This window comes from Danio rerio, chromosome 9 (assembly GCF_052040795.2).
Source record: "Danio rerio strain M-AB ecotype USA chromosome 9, GRCz13ab, whole genome shotgun sequence".
Taxonomy (NCBI): Eukaryota; Metazoa; Chordata; class Actinopteri; order Cypriniformes; family Danionidae; genus Danio; species Danio rerio.
The window spans coordinates 9,914,452-9,936,793 of NC_141029.1; the positions used below are offsets into that span (position 1 = coordinate 9,914,452).

Consider the following 22,342-nt stretch of genomic DNA (forward strand, 5'->3'; position numbering starts at 1 on the left):
GAAAATGCCCTTCCATGTAGTGTGTAACACAGCTCTAAGTGAAGTAAAATCCAGCTAAGGCTTAAATCTGTAAGTGTACAGTGTTTAAAACACAGTTGTGCTTCAAACGAGTCGTTCAACATTTAATCACTCACTCACTTAGATAGAGATGTTAGATAAATTATCATATAACTATAATCTGGTAAAAGATCTGGTAAAAGATGGGATCTCTGGGCATGTCCCCTGCAACAGAAAAAAAACCTCTCATTTGGGACTGAGGTTTCTGGGACAGAGTGATATGATTTAGCCAAGGTTGACAGCAGTGGGTAACGCTGTGCATTGTCTTTCCACCACTTGAGAGGACAAACCATGAGTGAGATAGAGGTCTCTTTGCGGTACAAGTCAATGTCTGCATCAATCTAACAAGTGTGCTGTGTTCTGCAGTCCCCATGACTGTTTTTAGTCATATTCCCCGACTTATATTTCACCACAGTCTGGCAGTGCCTGCATATTGTTTTTTTATTGTCTGTCACCTTTTCAGAAAGAAACCGAAATGCTTCCACAAATCCGATTTAAAACCTGCTTTAGGTTCGATCATTTCCAGCTCTTTTTCTTCCCCGCTACTAGCAACACACTCCATTTCCGCATTACTGGATCTGTAGTGACAACAGACCGCAAAGGATGATGGCCACGCTTAGGCTGATGGGAATTGTAGTTCCTGCTACCTCCTGTTCGCTTCATTCGCCTAAGCAAACTTTTCTTAGAAATATAGTTTTATTGAGTCATGCACCTACGGTAATATAAAAAAAAATTACTATTACGGTATGACGGTATTTACAATATTTTTACATCCCTTGTATTATGTGGACGATATGATAACAGACTCTACTTAAGCGTTTTTTAATGCTATATTCCAAAATGCGCAAATGAAAGGTCGGCAGAGGTCCAGAAATGGTCAATGAGATGCACAGTCGGACTTCAATTAGAGATGGTGTGCACAAGTGTCTCTGAATAATGAACACTTGAATATGCTCTTTCAGATAAACCAGGGAAATTATATGCAAGGAAGCATTCTATTACCTATTAATGTTAAAGATTAATGCATTTGTATTAGAAGAGTTCTAGATATATGCACATTAACAGTTGTAGATGAAGTGCTGCAAGAGTGAATGTAAATGAAGTGTCATTAAATATGAAACTTGAGGAGCATTCAGAACGATGCTCTGTAAATAGCCTCTCAGTAAAATGCAGTGTTTTTCATGGCATGAAGAACATGTTAATGATCCTATTGGAAATAAGGCTGAAATGGGAAGCAATAACTGAAATACAGTGGTCATATGATTTTATTTTCAAACCTTGGCAGAAAAGAAAAAAAATTGCAAAAAAAACCCTAAACCTTTACAAAATAAATCTAAATGGCAATAGTGCAAACTTTAATTTGATCATTTTTATTTAAATATATGTTTTATAATATATATTCTTTTTTAATTAAATGTTGAAAAACACCCAGAATGCGAACATCTAGTTTTCCCTCCAGCATAAATTCTTTCTAAAGATTCTTTCTTTTCTTACATTTCACGTCATATCAAAGCCACCAGTCAACTCCCTCATGACCAGTAGCATTCATCAGCAGATCATTGATTTTCTTATCAGGATGATGATGATTACTGTACATTACTAATAATCATTAATCCAACTATATATTAATAATGTTATAATATAATTATATCTACCTATAATGCATTAATGTTGTTCATATTGCATTACAAAACTAGTCTTCAAGAAAGTTACTTTTGAAAAGTAATGTATTACAATACTGCGTTACTCCCAAAAAGTCACTAGTTGTGTTACTTAGTTACTTTTTTATGGTAAATTATGCGTTACGTTACTTTCATTATCTTTGCTGGGGCTTGATCTCTTTCGGAGCTTGCAGATTATTTTTTCTTTTTTTTTACTAAAGGAGCTCTGCAATTAACAATGCACTGTATAACTTACACATTCATTTACCTTTAAAAACATTTAGAAAAGTTTTCATTTAGGTTATTTTCTGAGAACGTCTTGATTCCAGAGCTATACATGTCGTATATACAAATTAAAGAAAGCTTAAAGCAATGCGTTTGCTACTTTTGTTTCCTTTTTCTTATAGGTAAGTAAAAATCACTGTCAATTGAGACAATCTCCTTTTTTTTCAATGCGTTTAAAATAATAAAAATACTTCCTTGTGGAAATCTAAGGCTCTAGTTTGAAAATCTGACTACGTTAATTTTAATTGATGTATCTCTGATTTTGTGTTACATTCTAATAAAGAGGTAAAAAAATGCTAAATGAAATTTTACTGAGCATACATTTTGTAAATGTGCATAAAAAGTTATGTGCACAACTAAGTAGGATAAACGTTTTATCCGTAAAAAAAAAAAAAAAAAACTACGATAGAAAAACATTTACCAAATAAATTCCAGCCTGTGCATCAAAAAAGTCAAGTGAATTTGTTTCATAATGTTATAAAAATAGCTGTTAATGGACAAACCATGGTTTGACGACATTGTAAAACATCTGAAATGTTGTTTTGTTCATTCTAAAATCCCTCAGCCAAAGTCTGTCATCAAAGTGGTTCAGTATTATTCATTCATTTTCTTTTCAGCGTAGTCCTTTTATTAATCAAGGGTTGACACTGCGGAATTTACCCTAAACTTATCCAGCATATGTTGTACAAAGCGGAAGCCCATACAGCCGCAACCCAACACTGGGAAACACCCAAATATTCTTGCCTTCACACACATGCACAACAATTTAGTTTATTCAATTCACCTATGTTGCATGTCTTTGGACTGTGGGGGAAACCAGAGCACCCAGAGGAAACCCACACAAACACACAGGTAGAACATGCAATCTCCACACTGAAATGCTGCACAGAACTGACCCAGCCAGCGCTTGAACCAGCAACCTTCTTGCTGTGAGGCAATTGTGCTACCCACTGCGCCACTGTGACACCCGGTTCAGTATTATTATGTCCAGAAATGTTTTGAGCGGCTGCACTCCCAAAGAGTGGTCTTAGGCCTCCGTATATTATATAAGTCTAACGCAATTCACAGCTCACATTTCTACAGGACCTGCCATTGCTAAGCAACTTCATTATTTCTTGATTCCTTTTAAAATTTGGGTCGGTTGTAATAGTACACCACCTTTTTTTTGGACTACAGCACTGGGGTGAACAATAAGGAGACTTAATATAAAGTGTGACCTCATTATTTCATTCACATTTGTCATGTTCAGAGAACATTCAAATGTAATGTTCCTGTAATGTCAGATTGCTTTGAAAAGGTGAGCTTGACTGCCCCCATTGACAATAGTGCTTATATATATGAACTATAAACTCTGATCCCATTTTCTGTGATTTGAATGTTTGTGTGAAAGAAGTAATAACACTGCTTGAAAAGACTGAAGCTGTTTGGCAAATGACTGCTCTCTCTGGGTGAAACGGCGTTCAGAGTTCAGAGAACATTAAAAGTCTATTTCACCCTAACCTCTGTTGAACACTTAAGAAGAAAAAAAACCTGAAATCCTGTAAGCTTTGACTTCCATAGTACTAAAAACAAATACCATTGAGGTCAATGGTTACAGGTTTTCAGCTTTCTTCAAAATATCTTTTGTGTTCAACAGAAAAAAAAAGAAACTCAATAAGCTGAGCAATCAGCTATTAACAATACAAGAGGTTTTCTTTTACCCTGGTACAAGCATTACCTTGATGAATTCGGGATTCTGAGAAGAATTATACATTTTCAGAGCTGTTGTTCCAAAATTGAATTTCACAATGCAAATCCTTAACAATTCAGTGTGCAGACGAGTACATGGTGTTGTTAATCACAACGGAAAGTGATGAATGGTGAAAGGCTTGAGGCGTTGCTAATGCAGAGATTGAGTAGATAAGAGCAGGGGTAATTGGAGCTGTGCTGGGGAGAAATGAGCACTTCAGGCCTTACTCTGGTTTCTGACAATAACCGTGCTCGCACTGAAAACAGGCACATTGAAAACATTCTGTAAACGGCACATTACTTAACCAGCAGTTTATTGCCCTTTGGACTTGAAGAGACTGCTCTTAACTGACCTTATACTGCTAAACTGTGAAAGCTGTTAGCATTCAGGATTTTGGATTATGTCCTTATATACAACAAAGGCACAATATGTAAGATTTTTTAAAATTAAAATATCTAAAAAACACTATAACATTTAGATATTACTTATGTACTATATGTATTACATATATGTATATATATGTATTATTCCAAAAGTTTTAAAGAAGCCCTTAAAAAATAATTAAAAAGGTTTTAATAATGGCTTAATATTTTGTAAATAATTTTCTGTATATATTTTTGTAAGACTTCTTAATTGTTTTCTTATTTTAATATCTAGGATTATTCGGATTCAGAGTCAAGGGACGTCATCTTACCAGCATTGCCATGACAGCACTGCAGTGCTATCTTGTCTGCACATTATCAGACTTTGCTCTTATGATGAGCATGTGTGGTTCATGCATGGATCAGTAAATGTGTACATGAATGGAATATCCACAGAGCAGAATCTTGTGCTATTTTGAACAATGACCATAGCGAGTGTGCTCTGTGGCTCATGTGTTTTGGTTAATGGCTGCAGAAACAAAACCATCTTTGCATGTGAAATGTGTGGATTTCATAGTGCAGCGCTTTCTGTGTCCGATGGGAAAGCTGCTACACAGTGCACAGTGGCTGAATGGAGAATCAAACCAGCGCATTAAACACTGCACAATTACCTTTTTGTTACTTATATATTTTTTTATTGTTTATGGAAACAGGGAAACAACCAAAATCACTTCAATATGTTGTGTGCTTTATTAAACTGCACAGAGCAGCAGTATAACAATCCTAAAATGTATTTAGTATGATAAAACAGCTCTGCTTCTTCCTCACATGGTCACAAGTTGAAGAACTGTGGCACTATAAAAGCTCTGCTGGTTTTGTGTCATGCTTGTCTCTCGTCAGCACTCGTTTTGCTTTATTAGCTATTAACCCTATTAGCCGATTACACCGAACAGGCTTTGTAAACCTTTTTAATGGTTTACTAACGGTGGCGAGCGTTTTACATGCTGCTTTTGTGCCCTGTGCACTGCTCGTTGCACCTCGCGTTTTTTGCCATTTCGCGATGTTGACGCAGTTGAACACGCAGTTGAAAAAAGTCAAGTCTGAGAGAAAAGAACGTTACTTCACGTCTTTTTCATTCTCCTATCAAATGAAAGCAGAGGCAGGGTTTATTATTTCTGTATCTGTAATTTTTACTTTAAACTTGAATTATATTGTTCATTTAATATAATTTTTAAAAAGATTTTATCAAATAAAAGATATTTCTAGAGTCATCCGTCATAATTTTGTGGCTTAAAAGTATCGGCATAGCATGTGTATTAGGATATAACCACATTTTTTTTTACCACACTTCATTATTATTGTTCATTTATTTGTTTGCTGGAAATTAGAACTGAATTTAGAAATAGTTTTGAAACAAATATTTGCGCTTGACAAACTAAATGAATTGTTTATAGGATAATTGATGTCTGTGCATATACAAGGTTTCCCTATCCACAAAAGCAAAAGTGAAAGTTAATAATTTATCTTTCATTCTTGCGCTGTAGATGCTCTGTTTAACTGTTTAACTGAGCAAACTGAAATGTATCATTAATGAGCCGCTGTTTACTCATATAGTATTTTACACTGTCATTCACATCATATATTTGAACAATCTATTGATTTGTTTTATTTAACAGGATGTAAGATGTTCTAAAATTATAATTAATCTAATTAATAGATTTTTATAAGTTTTTGTTTAAGTCATTTCATTTGATCACAAAGGCACTGAAACAGTACAATCAATAAATATTATTACTGATGGCAAAGCAAAATGTTCAGCATCATTACTTCATTCTTAGATCATTAGTTATCTTTTTACATTATTATTATAATTATTATTAATATTAGTAGAAGTAGTCGTAGTAGTTTTGTTATTATTATTATTATTATTATTATTTGATAAATACATGTAAATGTTAAATGATTTGAAGTTGAAATTAAAAATCAACATTAATTAAAATTAAACACCATTTAAATTATTAATCTACCTTTTACTATTTAGTCTATTATCAGTTTGAAGAAAAAATATTATATTCGAATAATTCTTCATTTATATTTATATTTCTTTATAATAAGTAAAAAAATAAATAAATATTTGTACAATTCCTACAAACCTTATTCTGTTCCCTGAATTTGTTTTTATATAGCAGAACTACGTCTTCATCATTACTGAATAACGGCATAGACTATTACAGCACTAGCACTAGCACTTCAGTCTTGTGGCTCAGAGAGGGAGCTTGACTTGACCAATGCTTAGTGGTCCCACGTGGAAACCATGGCAACACGTCATTTCAGCTTTGTTTGGCATGTGTGTGTGTGCGTGCGTCGTGTTCATTCAGTGGCTTATTTAGGATAAAGGTCTTGCCCTGAAGAACACACTGCACATTTCTAAATCTCACGGATCATGCAGACGCTATGTTTTCTGAACTCTGAACAGTCAAGAGTTATTCAGCTGGCGCACAGCCAACTCTCCAGTGCATTTAATGGTCGATATGTGTCGCTCGCTGTGATTTCAGCATTCCGCCGTTGAACCGGTGAGTTGGCAAGATGTTTGATGTTGTCGTTTGTGTGACTTGTGGACATGACGGATTCACAGTCAATATTAAATGCCTGTGTTGGTGTTTTAATAGAAATGTAAAGGTACCTGCAGATGAACTCTCAGATCGCAACTTATTTTCTTTTATTCTTTTATTTCTTTAAATCATCTTAACTATTTAACTTTGTTGTCTTGCTTAAATGAAAAGAAAATCCACCACCTCATAAAATGCTTTTCCAGTTGTTTTGTACATTGTGTATTGACACTCACCCTCTGCCTTGCCTTGTGTTTTTGTGTTTTGTTTGGTTAAATGAAGCATGTTAATATCACCATGATGAAAATATTGTAACGTTAAAATTTATTGTTCTTATTATTTTTGTTTTAGCATTTTATTTCAGAGATTATTATTGCATTCAATCTTAATATTTATCTCTCCTCCTGTATGTGTTGTGTACCTTGTGTTTCTTACATTGTGGGGACCAAATATAGAAACACCAGTCAATTATGACCTTGTAAGGAATTATTAAGTTTTTAAAGCCCCAAGAAGTAAACAGCTCATGAGTCATATCACACAGAAATATAAAAGTATATTGTTCCATATTATGCTCATAATATTTTTATGTCACAAAAAATTATATATATATATATATATATATATATATATATATATACATATATATATATATATATATATATATATATATATATATATACATATATATATATATATATATATATATATATATATATACATATATATATATATATATATATATATATATATATACATATATACATATATATATATATATATATATATATATATATATATATATATACATATATATATATATATATATATATATATATATATATATATATATATATTTACTTATAAGCACATGTTTATAGGTTTTATATATATACACACACACACGCGCACGCACGCACGCACACACACAGCATACACACATATAGTATTGTCAAAAGTAATAGTCTGTTAAGCAATACTTGTTTTCAGATGTCTACAGAACAAACCATTGCTGTACAAGGATTTTCTAATTAATAATTCCTAATTACCCTAACCTGCATAGTTAACCTAATTAAGCCTTTAAATTGACTATAAGCTAAATACTAGTATCTTGAAAAATATCTAGTAAAATGTAATGTACTGTCATCACGGCAACAATAAAATAAATCAGTTACTAGAGATGAGTTATTAAAACTATTATGTTTAGAAATGTGTTGAAAAAAAATCTTCTCTTCGTTAAACAGAAATTGGGGAAAAATATACGGGGAGCTAATAATTCTGACTTCAACTATATACTATATATATATTTATTTACAGAACAAACCATCATCATACAATAACTTGCCTAATTACCCTATCCAGCCTAGTTAACCTAATTAACCTAATTAAGCTTTTAAATGTTACTTTAAGCTGTATAGTCAAATATTATTTACTGTTATGATGGTAAAGATAAAATAAATTAGTTGTTAGAAATGAGTTATTAAAACTATCATGTTTAGAAATGTGTTGAAAAAATCTCTCCGTTAAACAGAAATTTGGGGGAAAACAAAACAGGGGCTAATAATTCTTGACTTCAATTACTTCAAATTTATATGATGACGTAATGATGATATGAGACTGCTTTTATAGTGTTGCCCAATAGTGTGTGTACCGCAAATAATCAGTTTTTTCTCTGATTTACAATGAATAGTTGCAGTATGTGTTTGAGTAAAACTTTTTATATTTATTTTGTAAATAAATAAGGACTTTTCTTCATGGTTTATAATAAACAAGCAGTTGTTTAGAGATTTGTTTGCTTTCTTTGTGTGTGTAAATGCTTGTATCTTATGTATATGCACAAAGTATGCAAAAGTAAAACATGCATAACACATACAATGTATTATGTACATGACGTAATACAAACATAATAAGATTGTGTTATATCAGTTATTGGGGCAATTCATAAATAATGTAGAAAACCTAAGAAAATCAACAAGTGTTTAATAGATACTAATGTGCACTGTGTGGAATGATTTGACTAAGGCAATTAAAAATATTAACATTCTGTACCAAGGCAGTGTAAATATTATGTCTCTGGATATTGTGTGCTGGAGGCAGATGCTGAACAGAGCAAATATTATGAGGATGTGAGAAGCTGTTATGAGCTAATAATGACAGTGATTGTACCAGTAATGCTAATGGCTTTGTACACTAGGCATTATCCTGACTACAGTTGGTATTGTTAGCATGTTATTGAGTTTGATTCTTATAGATTCCCAATTTCGATTCCATTGCAGTAAAGAAATAATAATATTTTGGTGATTTAGGCTCTGTTAACATGCTATTCAGGTGTGTTTTTGTTGATAGACAAAAGAGGGACATAACTGAAGCAATATTTAGAATTTATAAGAAAAGCCAAATCATATTTAAAGTTTGGGATCAATTAAACACGCTTTATGAATAGGCTAATTTATGCATTAACAAATTAAATTATAGATGATTGATTTATTGTCCATTAGACCTACACACTTCTGTATACATGCTTTTGTTGTATAAATCAAAAGTAATTAAATTCAGTAGCTTTTAGAAATATTATACAAAGGATCAGGAATTGTTGCGCAAAAACAACAACAAAAGCAATCAATAAAGTAATTTTAGCATGTCAAAATCATATTTATGCATATAAATATATTTTCCCAACAACAAATTTGTGGCTAGTGAAAATGGCGAATGCCTAATGTTGGAAATCTACTAGACAATCTACTATACTTTTTTGGTGATCAAAAAAAATAATAAATAAATAAATAAAATTCTAATATTTCTGACTTCAACTGTACCTTTAACACAATAATTACACTTAGCTTTGCCATTGTTTTTTACCAAATGTAGCCACACTTTTAAACACTTCCCGCGGTCGATCTCTAAACTAGGTCCAAGCCATCCCCATTAGGTGATAGCATTACAGATGGCTTTGGATTATGTCCTAATTTAACAGTTTTTGGTGGCATTTTGTCTCTTAAGTTCTTTTTAAGTAAATATCAAACATTTAAATACATTCTGGATCTTTTCCTGGTTTTTTCGTTGATATTTAGCAGCGAGCTCCATTCATGCCACGTTTCAGCTGCACGTCATAACCAGAAGTCCGATAATAAAAATTCCATCTTTAAACTAAAGTTTGGATTATTATTCAAAGTGCTTGTAAGTGTGAAAGTTTCTAGTCAATTGTCAAGTGAAAAAAATAGATTTTATAACAAGTATCCGATTCCAGAATCATAGTTAATTTTCAATTTCCAACCCTAATCCTGACTCATGTGGAACAAATATATTGCAGTGTAGTATAAAGCTTGATTTATACTTTCGCCTAGCGCCGCATCGCGCACCTCCGCTGAGTGTGTGCGCACCCCGAGGCTTTTATACTTGACACGTTCGCCATTGTAATATTCTTTAAAACAACAGGGGGCGATTACCTCACCATAAACTCTGACGGATAAACCGAGAAGTAAACCTTTCCAGAACTACGTCATATCATTAATATTATTGAAGATTTTTTAACTATTCATTTGTATTATTGTTACAAAATATTTTAATGATTATAAAGATGAGGCAGTGGCGCAGTAGATAGTGCTATCGCCTCACAGCAAGAAGGTCACTGGGTCGCTGGTTCGAACCTCGGCTCAGTTGGTGTTTCTGTGTGGAGTTTGCATGTTCTCCCTGCCTTCGCGTGGGTTTCCTCCGGGTGCTCCGGTTTCCCCCACAGTCCAAAGACATGCGGTACAGGTGAATTGGGTAGGCTAAATTGTCCGTAGTGTATGAGTGTATGAGTATGTGTGTGAATGTGTGTGTGGATGTTTCCCAGAGATGGGTTGCGGCTGGAAGGGCATCCGCTACGTAAAAACTTGCTGGAAAAGTTGGCGGTTCATTCCGCTGTGGCAACCCCGGATTAATAAAGGGACTAAGCCGACAAGAAAATGAATGAATGAATGATTCTAAAGATTTTTATAACCATTCGATTTTTTTTTAAATCAAACGTTGATGCATCACATGCTTTTGTTCAGATCCTGGAAAATTCTATCTATTATAGTACAACTGACAAGAGAACATGGGTTGCTCTACTGTACAAATATAGTTTTTATTAGGGCAAGAATATACTGACGTTTTTTTTTTTTTTTTTTTTTTAGCCCACTCCACAATCAGTCCACAATTCACTAGCTTCTATCCTTTATTTATATGCTAAAAAGGCAATAATAGTCCAACATTCCTGACACCATTATCATCATCAAAGTCTAGAAAAACAGGTCATCAGTATATTGTAAACCAATAGGTTCAAATATTCATTTCCAGTTATCAAAGAAATAATTTGTTCCTTCATTTTAGTGTTGTAACTATTAAATTGTTTTAAATTCAAAATTAAGCATATAAATCAGTGTAAAACCTATGACTGGTGGAAAAACATATTCTGTTATTGTGTTTTAACACCACCTGGGTCTCCATGTTTGCCATGGCCTCTATTTTTGGCTTTAACAAACGTTTACAAACACTTTCCTCCTTTCCCACTGTTGTAATTTCTAGCCAAGAATTATTGGCCATCTGATTATCCCTATGATCACACATGGACGGATCATAAAGATTTCTGTACAGTCCTACCTGTTTCAGACAAAAATCGCTTCAAAGTGTTTCATATTTAATTAAAATCAAACGCAGCGCCGCACGCACTGTTCGATTAAAAAAAAGTGCGCTCCACCAGCCAGAATCATGTCGCGCACACCCAAAATGAACCTCTTCAAACACAGCGATGATGTCACATTCGCCGCATGCATTCAACATAAGATTTATAGTCAAATTTGTTTTTAAAGACGTCGTGAAGTGTTTTGAAATGTGAACTTTTCATTCAAAATTTGACGTAATCTCACCTGAAAGACATCTCAGGCATAATTTAGCTCCTCCTTTTCTAAAAAAAAAACAGCCAATAGCATTTTGTTTTTATAACAGCTCTATCAAGCGCATCAAATGAAAAGCAAATGAGAAGCGCCATGAAGGGTGCGGGACAAGCCAGATTCTGTAGAACAGGGGTGTTCAACCTTCCTGCAGATTTCAGTTGCAACCCATATCAAACACACCTGTCTGTAATTATCAAGGGCTTTTCAGGTCCTAATGAATTGGTTCATGTGTGTTTGATTAGGGTTGGAGCTGAGCTCTGTAGGAAGGTAGATCTCCAGGAACAAGGTTGAGCACTCCTGCTGTAGATCATTAGATTGGTCAGATGATTAAATGAGAAGCTGAAATACAAGGGGATGTAAAAAAAAAAAAAAAAAAAATCAAAGATAAAATAAATCAGTTACACTATAAAAAATAATTCCGTAAAATAAATCCGTGAAAATGGCAGCTGTGGTTGCCAGTACTTTTCCGTTAAAAACACGGTACAAACCGTAAAAGTAATTTTTCATTTTTTACGGTAAACTACCGTACTTTATTAATTTATAGAGGTAATATGTCTGCATTTTGAATGATCAACATTTACACATCTTTTGTTACACAGTTAGACACGTTAGCACACCCACATGCTGAGGTGATGAGGAAGTTACATAATTAGCCAATGCTCATCACAATCAACTTTTCCCACAAGCAGAAAAGAGTATCAGCATGTAGACGGTGCTCAGTGTCATTCACACAGCTACTAAACACCTGATGGTAACACGCATAAAATTGAAGTCATGAAATAAACCTTGTTTATCAACATTAGATGTAACATAAATCAAATGTACATAACTGATGGGGAAACAACTAAAAAGATCCATAATAATGTCAACCAAATGCATAAAAAGTTATGTGCCATGCAGGGAATTCTGGGAAAATCAATTTACGGTTATTCGCCGTATATATTAAGGAAACATACCGTTAACCAGGTTACAGATTTGTACAGTAACATTTATACAGTTTTTTACCGTTGAAATCACGATATCAGAACAATCTGACATTGAGATATTTTGATGCTCTGTTATAAATAAAGTTAAAATTATTAGCGCTAATAAATTATTAGCTAATATATTACAAATTAGTTATTAAACCTATTATGTTTAGAAATGTGTTGAAAAAAAACTTCTTTTCATTAAACAGAAATTGGGGGAAAATATATGAAAGCTAATAATTTATTAGCGCTAATGATTTTGACTTTATTTATAACAGAGCATAAAAATATCTCAATGTCAGATTGTTCTGATATCGTGCAGCCCTAGTGTACTATATGCCGCTAAAGTGTGACTGTTCAACAGATTTTGGTATCAGTGTTTCTTTAAATACATTTTGCAATGTTGGAATATTACATTTAGTTCATTGATTGATAGTGACCTGTTCCTTGTGTTGCAGTGCTTACTTCAGCTCAGGATGAGTAAAGAAATGGAGGAGCTTTCTCCCCTGGACGATTCGGGACACGGTGATGGGTCTGAGGAGGAAACAGAGGAGGATGACGAACCTAAAATTTGCCAAGTATGCGGCGACAAATCTACTGGCTATCACTTTAATGCCATGACCTGTGAGGGCTGCAAAGGCTTTTTCAGGTGAGTCAGCCTACACCTCATGAAAGGAGAAATTGGCCACGATGCCTTTCCAAGCCCGTACTAATAAAATCTCACATTTTCATTAAGAAGTTGCTAGTGTGGTAATAAATTACATTAAATATAGAATGTTGAAAATGTCTATTAAGCTTTAAAAACATATTTGACTGAATGTCTATTTCTTCTTTGTAGGGGTACAAAAATAGAATTGGGATTGGGTCTAAATATCTTCTTAATATTTAGACCCAATCCCAATTCTATTTTTGTACCCCTACTCTTTCCCCTTGGCCCTTAAAACCAAGTGTGATGGGGTAGGGCTTCAAAATTTACCCCTAAGAATTGGAACACCATTACAGCACCTTCACACGTTATCATATATCATCGCAATCTCTATGATTCATATGAGATCAGACGATCGTGACTGCTGTAGTTAATCCAGTTGCGTTATTTTTTGGTTTTTATCTTCAATAAATCCCTGAAGGCATTTATCATGTTATCATAGCGATCTAATGTGGCAATAAGCTCTAACTATACTGCGCATTTACACAGTGGCCATATTCCTCTTTGTAAACACACCAAAACAACATTAACATTATAGCAGACACTGTAAAAAGCACATTCCCAGCCACTAGACTTTTCTGACAGGGTATTTGAGTGTCATTGAGTGTCAGAATGCGGTGGGACTGCTGTACAGAAGTTATTATTATGGATTATAGATCGCAAAATTTAGCGGTTTTGATTTTAGTGTTTTTTTATTAATGCATGATGGTAAAACATGAACGCGTTTATGAATATAATAAAACATGTGCTTGTTTGTTGTAAAAATTTGTAATAATGACAAAAAATAAAAATAAAAAATACTAATTTGTGGATCTGCTTCCAGGTTTAGCAATACTGCCGTTGTGGCTGGTGTATTCTGGGAAATTTTCTTACCCCTTGGTTTTGAGTGTGGTCCTGAAAAATCTTTATTCGAAGGGCTATTCACCTCTTCCCCTTGGCTCTATGCCTTCAAGCTAAAGAGAATTGGGACACCCCTACCCCTTGACGTGAACGCGCAAAACAAGGCGTAGGGGTAAAGGAAAGGGCTAAGGGGTGGAATTGGGATCGGCCCTTAGCAAAACGTCCAATCCGCTGTTTTTCTGAAATTGTTTTCTATATTTACTACGCTCAAAAAACGTCATTTGCTGTTTGTTCGAACTCCTTATTTAAAATGAGCTGCGACAACACAATTCTTGTGTATTTTTAGGACAATTTAATTGTTTTATGTTGAATGGACTTTGTGAAAAGTAATTAGTTTAATTATTTCCCTCATGTTGTCTCAAAACAAATTGATTGTGTGGATCCCAGCATTTCTTACAGTGTAGGGCTGTCAATTGATTAAATTTGTTGCGATTAATTGCATGATTGCCATGAGTTCATATGAATTTAATACTGCATAACAACAGCGTCAGGCACTCGTGCACAATAAAATAGTGAAACAGAACATAGTTTTATGGGGGTGCACTGAAATAAAAATTGTTGGCCAAAGCATAATAAAGCATTTGACAAGACTGAACACCAAACACGTTTTTTCTGGGGTTTTCCCTTTATATATTTTGCTAATTTTTATTTTATTTTTGGCCATAAATTAAACTATAAAAATGTGTTTTCACAATTTTATCTTGGCCCTCAATGAAAAGTTATCCTACTACTATACCTACAAGTGAGCAAACATGAAGAACAAAAATCATTTTATGTATGTAACTTAATATTTAGTAAAATGCTCTTGGGCATTTAATGTTTTTTTTTTTTTTCTGAGGGAAAGGCTTCTAGCTTTTTTGAGGAAAAAAATACTTTGTGACATTTATTTACACTGTCTAGCTACTAACACGCAGAAGATGTGATTAAATGAAACATGATGCATTTAAACACGACAAACTGTTTCTTTCATCAATAGTCAATCTTATTGTTCACAAAGCACCTTTTGTCATAGGACACTAGAGATGGTTAAAACTACATTTTCAATGGACAAAAATAAAAAGCTGAGACATCTTTGGATGCCAGATTCATTACAAGTAATTCTTAGTGACATTCTCTATATGAACAGGAAAGAAATAATTTAGACCCCATATATTAGTTAACAACGAGCCTTTGGTGGTGAGAAGAATTTTCTGCGTCAGCTGTATGCTTAGCCATTAGGCACACACACACACACACACACACACACACACACACACACACACACACACACACACACACACACACACACACACACACACACACACACACACACACACACACACACACACACACACACACACACACACACGAAGTATTAAAGATAGTTAGTTGAAGTATAAGATTTTTTTTCAACACATTTCTAAACATAATATTTTTTTTAACTCATTTCTAATAACTGATTTATTTTATCTTTGCCATGATGATAATAAATATTAATTGACTAGATATTTTTCAAGACACTTCTGTACAGCTTAATATGACATTTAAAGGCTTAACTAGATTAATTAGGTTAACTAGGCAGGTTAGGGTAATTAGGCAAGTTATTGTATAATGATAGTTTGTTTGTTCTGTGGACTATCGGGTATAAAAATAAGCTTAAAGGGGCTAATAATATTGACCTTAAAAGGGTGTTTTAAAATTAATAACTGATTTTATTCTTGCTGAAAAAAAAAAAAATAAGACTTTCTCCAGAAGAAAAAATATTATCAGACAAACTGAGAAAAATTCCACGCTCTGTTAAAATATAAATAGCCTTATAGTCTTAAAATGTGAGCAAAATCAGCTGTTTTGTCTTCACTTTAGACATTACGCAAGAGAATCATTCAAATACTAGCTCTAAAGTTACGTTGGTGAATGGGAAATATTTTAAAAACTAAAAAAATGTAAAAGGGGGCAAATAATTCTGCCTTCTAGCCTCAGCCAGGAAAGAAAGAGTAACAGGAACGCAAACTGATGCATTACCATAAAAAGTAACACAACTAGTTACTTTTTTGGAGAGTAACTCAATATTCTACGTTTAAAAGTAACTTTTCCCAATAATGCAGATTAGTCTTTTCTTGTTGACAGAACTTGTCGTTCAGAAATTCTTTATCTTTCGTTTGTACCCTTTTCATTCTCCATCACTTCCTATTGGTGCTGCATCCTTTACTGGCTGCATATTTTTCAACAATGGGCAAAACTATGGGTCAGACAGAAAACATATAATTTGGCTGTTAAAATAAATTCACATACACATTTACATACACACCATTTACTGACACCATGAAATCAGTAAAAGTTTAGCAACAAATTCACCTAAAGATGAATATCTGCTTTTGCCAAGTCAAAGAAGTTTTAAAGGTGACTTGAGGAATTAGCAAATGACATTTTTGGGTGAATTAGCCATTCAATTAAACTAATGCAGAATTAAATTTGACATTAACGATATTTTATTTTTGTTGTGTCAAAGGCATTTTATAATCAGCCTTGGCTCGCTTACTGAGCTGGAAATGTGAAGCATGACCTTCAGGGTCCACAAGAGCTTATAAATCGTCATTTAGTCTTTGAATGTTATGATTAGCATCACATTATTGAAAGGAACATTTGAAAAGAGAAAGTAATTATAGGGTACATGGCACAGCTGAATTTGTGACAAACCCATTACAACACACTGTGTGTGCACACATGCAGCCATGCAGTAATTGTGTGTTTTCCATGGAACTATCACCATATTTAAAACATTAGCATTATTGTGGTTTAGAATAAATGTACCAAAGATTTTCACCAGCAATTGTTAATAATGACAGCAATGTATGTCAGTAATACCAGTACATTTTAGCTCATGAATCACAAGAATGAAGTATTTTGAAAGTGTGAAAATGTTTAGGGGTAGTGGACAGGCATGAGGCCAGAACCGGTCTCAAGGTTTACTGTGGCTTGGAAAAATTTATTTTTTTACAGTTACATGCAAGTATACACTCGTCGGCCTCTTTATTTAGTATCCTGTCCAACTGCTTGTTAACACAAAATAAAACAAATAAGACTTTATCCAGAAAAAAATAAATAAATCAGGCATACTGTGAAAATGTACTTGCTTGCTTAAACACCATGTAGGAAAGATTTAAAATAGAAAATAAAAATTCAAAGGGGGGCTAATAATTCTGACTTCAACTGCACATTTAATCATTCCCATATTCTTGCCTATTTTGGGGATTCCTCTTGATATGTTTTCTATTCTATTTTATTCTAGTGTACAGGATTAATATGAGAATAATATGCCTGCAGTCCTGTTCTCATATTTGCTTTCTGACGTAGTTACGAGGAAATTCAAATGTGAAGTGTTTGAGTCTTTTTTGGGCAATAATGTAGTTGTTCAGATTGGAACTATGCAGTTTATTTATAAGGATTGTGCCTATTTTAAATATTCATAATTTTAGAGATTCAGCTCGTTGGTGGCTGGCCTGGCCTACTGAGCAGAGCAAAAACGCTGACGTTGCGCCACAACATGGCGACAAAGACGCATAAGTCCTTAGGGGAGAAAAACAGCATTTTTTCAGCTTACATTTCAAACTACAGCTGATCAAATCATTATAAAACAGGTACAGTAGATGACATTCTAAGCCTATCTCTCTTTTGTATGTTGTGGTGCTGTATTTATACCATAGTAATGTGCTAGTGTTTGCTTTGCTTTGGCTTTATTTGGGTTATTATTGTAATTTCAAGATTGCAAAAGAGAAATACTGGAAAATCTCTGTAGACTGATGGTATTTCATGCCATTTAGCCTTATAGTCTTAAAATGTGAGCAAAATCAGCTGTTTTGTCTTAACTTTAGACATTACGCAAGGGAATCATTCAAATACTAGCTCTAAAGTGACGTTGGTGAATGAGCAATCATTTTTGCTGTTCTCACATCAGCTGCAGATGTGAATGAGTGGTGGAAAAAAGTAGTTCCTCATACAAAAGGATTCTTAGACACTGATTTTCTTTTTTATATGCAGGATTATGTCGTCGAACTGTTGTATAAACACAATATCACACTCGTAGCAGTGCAATATGGCTGTATATCATACACGTGTATGTGTGTGTGTGTACATATATATATATATATATATATATATATATATAGACACACACACACACACAAATATTAGTGCTGTCAAAATTAGTGCGTTAACTCATGCAATTAATTTGAAAAATTTAACAAGTTAAAAAAAAATTTATGCAGTTGCAGTTTTTTTTAATTTCCTGTTGTGGTTGACGTGTGTTCAACATGCAAAGAAATGTCGCATTACCAGGCTCTCCAGCGTTTCATCCAGTGTTTCATCTAATTTCATAAGTTTAATTTTTAATCTTTCGACTATTGTTTAAATGGAATTTGATATCGTATTGCGAACGGAAAGAAAAACCTCTGCATTTCGTGACTCGGTGGTCCTTCAAGGTAATGAAAAACCGCCGCTTACATGGTAGGTAAGAATATTATCTTAATCATATTAAAATCAGAGTATTGGTGTCCATGTAAATGTACTCAGATCGCGAGCTGACAAAGACATCGCATTCCTCTGCCTTTCAGCATGCGCCCTCTAATGTTTCATTAAGTTTGACGTGTTTTCCCCTTAAACACAACTTTTATTAAGCGTATGGTTTATGTTGTTGTGTTACAATCCTTCTGAAATACAGCCGTACTTTAGAACGCTTAGTTTAAGCAAATTTGACGCGATCATGCATGTTGGATCTGAACGGAGTCGCTCCGGCTGCGCTGCGCTGTCCTGTGCGTTGTGTTTGTGTGTTTCTGTCTGTGTGCACGCGATTTGGTGACACAACACGTACCTGTGTGTGCCTTTGATGTACCGCTTGATGCTTCTTACGTCCTTGTTGCAGCACAAGTGTCCACAAAATTAGGCACCGAAATGCATATCTCTGTTCTCACTCTCAGCTCACATCATTCGAAACAAAAGAGCCACATTGTCCCCCGATAATGTCAACAGACTGGACTGTCTTAGCAACTGGCTGAATGTAAAGGAGGACTAAGCAAAATTGCTTCTGCTTTATAATTAATGTTCTCAACTCACAGCAATACAACATTTCAATAAGTACAATTGATTGTAATCAATACTTTATGAATATTATAATTTTCCATATCTGCAATGTCTGTATTTTGGCTTTTTTTTTTTTTTTTGCAGTCCACTTAGAATCCAACATGGAAATATATTTCTTTCTTTATTGGCATTAATTGTTTTGAAAATTGTTTAGAAAACAAGCACAATAAAAAAAAAAGATAGACGGCAATCTTTGTGTTTCTGGTTATAAAAAAAAGCCTTGAACTGATCCAGAGAAGTTCCAGAAAATCAATTCCACAGAACAAATATTGCTCTTGAAAGCACATTAAATTAAATGTCTGACGGTAGACAGCCATGCTCCTATATATGTGCTCTTTTACTTCTACAGTCTTGCAAGGGTGAGATTGACTCATATGACCATGGGCTCTATTTTGACGGTCCATGTGCAAAACAGAAAGCACAGGGCGCAAACGCATTCAGGGCATGTCAGAATCCATATTTGCTAATTTAAGGACAGGAAAATCCGCTTTGCGCCGTGACGTATGGTCTAAAAGGATTGAGTTTATTTTCTTAATGAGTTATAGGTGTGTTTTGAGAATAAACCAATCAGAGTCTCATCTCCCATTCCCTTTAAGAGCCAGCTGCGTCACGCCATAAGCGCATTCGCCATTTACAGGACGTAAAGTGTAAGTGGAAAAACTGAGCATTTCACAAACAAACAGTTATCAGTTTTTTTTAACAGAAAACAGTTAAACAGAACATCTACTGTGCAAGAATGAGAGATAAATGATCTACTTTCGCTCTGGTGGATAGGGAAACCTTTACGCACAGACATCAATTAGCCTATAAATAATTAATTTAGTTTAAGCGCAAATATTTGTTTTTAAAACTATTTCTAAATTTAGTTCTAATTTCCAGCAAACGAATAAATGAACAATAATAACAAAGTGTTCAAAAACCAGTGTTATATCTTAATACACTTGCTGTGCCCCATATGGTCTAAAACCTGCAGGTGGGCAAATCTAAGCTTGTTTTTGATAAAAAAAATGGATATTATAAATAATACTGATAATTATATTAACATTATACAAAAGCAAATTGTTATGAATGAACTGAATAGTAATAGTTTAATCCTTTATATTTATATCCTATATATATTCTTATTATATCGTATATATATATCCTTAATATTTTAAATTTTTCATATGTAAAGATATTTGCGTATTGCTTCACATCTTGTGTGTAGGCTATTAAACAGTGTGTAAGTGGGGCGCAACTCTTCCTCTTCCGTCTTCCTTTTTAGACCAGAACGCCTATGTCGCACATGAGCACAAATGCATTTGCTATTTAAACAACGTGGTGCAAAACAGCAAAACGACTCTTGCGTCAAGCTGAAACTAGCAAATAACATTTGCGCCACATTGCGCCGGGTGTATGATAGGGCCCCATGTGTTTATTTGTTTGTTTGTGTGTGTCTGGGCAGACGTGCGATGAAGCGACCGGCCCAGCTCTGCTGCCCATTTCAGAGCGCCTGTGTCATCACCAAGAGCAACAGAAGACAGTGCCAATCCTGCCGGCTTCAGAAGTGCCTCTCAATAGGCATGAAGAGAGAGCGTGAGTTTAATTGAGCTTTACTTTTCATGTTCCTTACCCTGCCTTTGCTATTTAATTTTCAGAAACAACCTCAGATTAAAGCAGTAAGCCAAGAGTGTGTCATATCCTGTTAGAGAACGCTAATGCTACATTTGTGCTAGATAGGAGATCCAACATGCAATACTAATATAAAAGTGTTCATTTAATGGCTATTATTAGTTATGTATAAACCTGCAGATATAGCTTCAGTATTGGCCTAACCTCAGTAAATTAATTTAAATCCAGCAAACACACATGAAACATCCCCTCGATGTTCATTTTTGGTTCCCATTTGTTTGGTTTGGTTATTTTTTTAAGATCCAAGAAAAACTATGTGGAAAAATTAGGACACCCTATTGAAGCCTGGGTATTTTGTAAGGTTTTTTAATTAATTTAATCTTTATTTGAACGATACAGAAAGGTTAGGGTAATACAATTAAAACTGAAGAAAAGTCTTTTCAATATCTTCTCTAAACGTAATTCTACAAAAACAGCATATTCTAACTGAGGATAAAGGACACCCTCACTCTCAGGCTTTCAAAGGGTGTCCTAATTTTTTCACATGCCTGTATACTGTAGGGAAACATTTATTTTATTTATTCATTTATTGATTTTATTGTTCAATTTATTTAATAATTTTATTTATTTGCAACCACAAAATAATATTTACTCATAGTTATTTGTAAGTTCTAATTTTGCAACCATGCAACAAGATCTGCAGAATGTTAAAAATACATAAGTAAATAAATAAATAAATACATACATACATAAATAAATACATAAATAAAAAAAACTAACAATAATCACTTTTAAATAATCACAGGTTTCCTCTTTAACTATAAAATAACTTTCTTAGAACATTGCAGCGTAGTTATTGATAATAAAATAATATAATCTATACTGTTGCTATTTTGTAAAACTAGCTCCAGAACTTTCAATTGCATATGAAACTGTGACAGCATATGCTTGGATATCACATCATTATTAGGAAACCTTAAGAATACGAAAAAAAAAAAGAAAAGAAAACAAGCACGCACCTTCACCTTTATGCTGTCAATTATAAAGTCAAGTATTTGTCAATAAATTGTATAACTGGAATTGGTTGGAAACGCATCCAGGTACAGTGTCATATTCGTTCAATTATTCAGGAGCAGTCTCTTATGGAGCCAATAATAAGTCCAATTATTACATTTAAATTATTTACAAGTGTTGTTTAATAAATCTGTATGTATATGCCTTTTAAAACAGTTTTTTTACTTGAATATTGGACACTATACTATATAAATGTATTCAAAATTAAATGACTATAACAAAGACATCTGAATCTTTTCACTGTATTCTATTTCTTAAGATTATTTTCTATTTTTAAAGAGACTATAAAAGTGTTTATTTTGTTTATTGGGTTTAATAAGTGAAGGAAATTATATATATTATCGATAATGTT

The 22,342-nt window shown here is 33.7% G+C and overlaps 2 protein-coding genes across 3 annotated transcripts in view; one reads left to right on the plus strand and one right to left on the minus strand.

Moving 5' to 3' along the window:
- LOC147842272 (uncharacterized) overlaps positions 1-22,342 on the minus strand; it is a 543,494-nt gene that overhangs the window by 165,747 nt on the left and 355,405 nt on the right. The gene's annotated exons all lie outside the window — the stretch shown is intronic.
- The window catches only part of nr1i2 (nuclear receptor subfamily 1, group I, member 2), a 65,387-nt gene that overhangs the window by 14,458 nt on the left and 28,587 nt on the right, over positions 1-22,342 (plus strand). For both annotated transcript variants that reach the window (XR_015498927.1, NM_001098617.2), the window contains exons 2-3: positions 13,043-13,233; positions 20,750-20,880. Coding sequence is in view for 1 of the 2 variants with exons in the window: in NM_001098617.2 (NP_001092087.2) it covers positions 13,043-13,233; positions 20,750-20,880 (322 nt within the window). In the remaining variant the exon portion in view is untranslated. The remainder of the gene's footprint in view (positions 1-13,042; positions 13,234-20,749; positions 20,881-22,342) is intronic.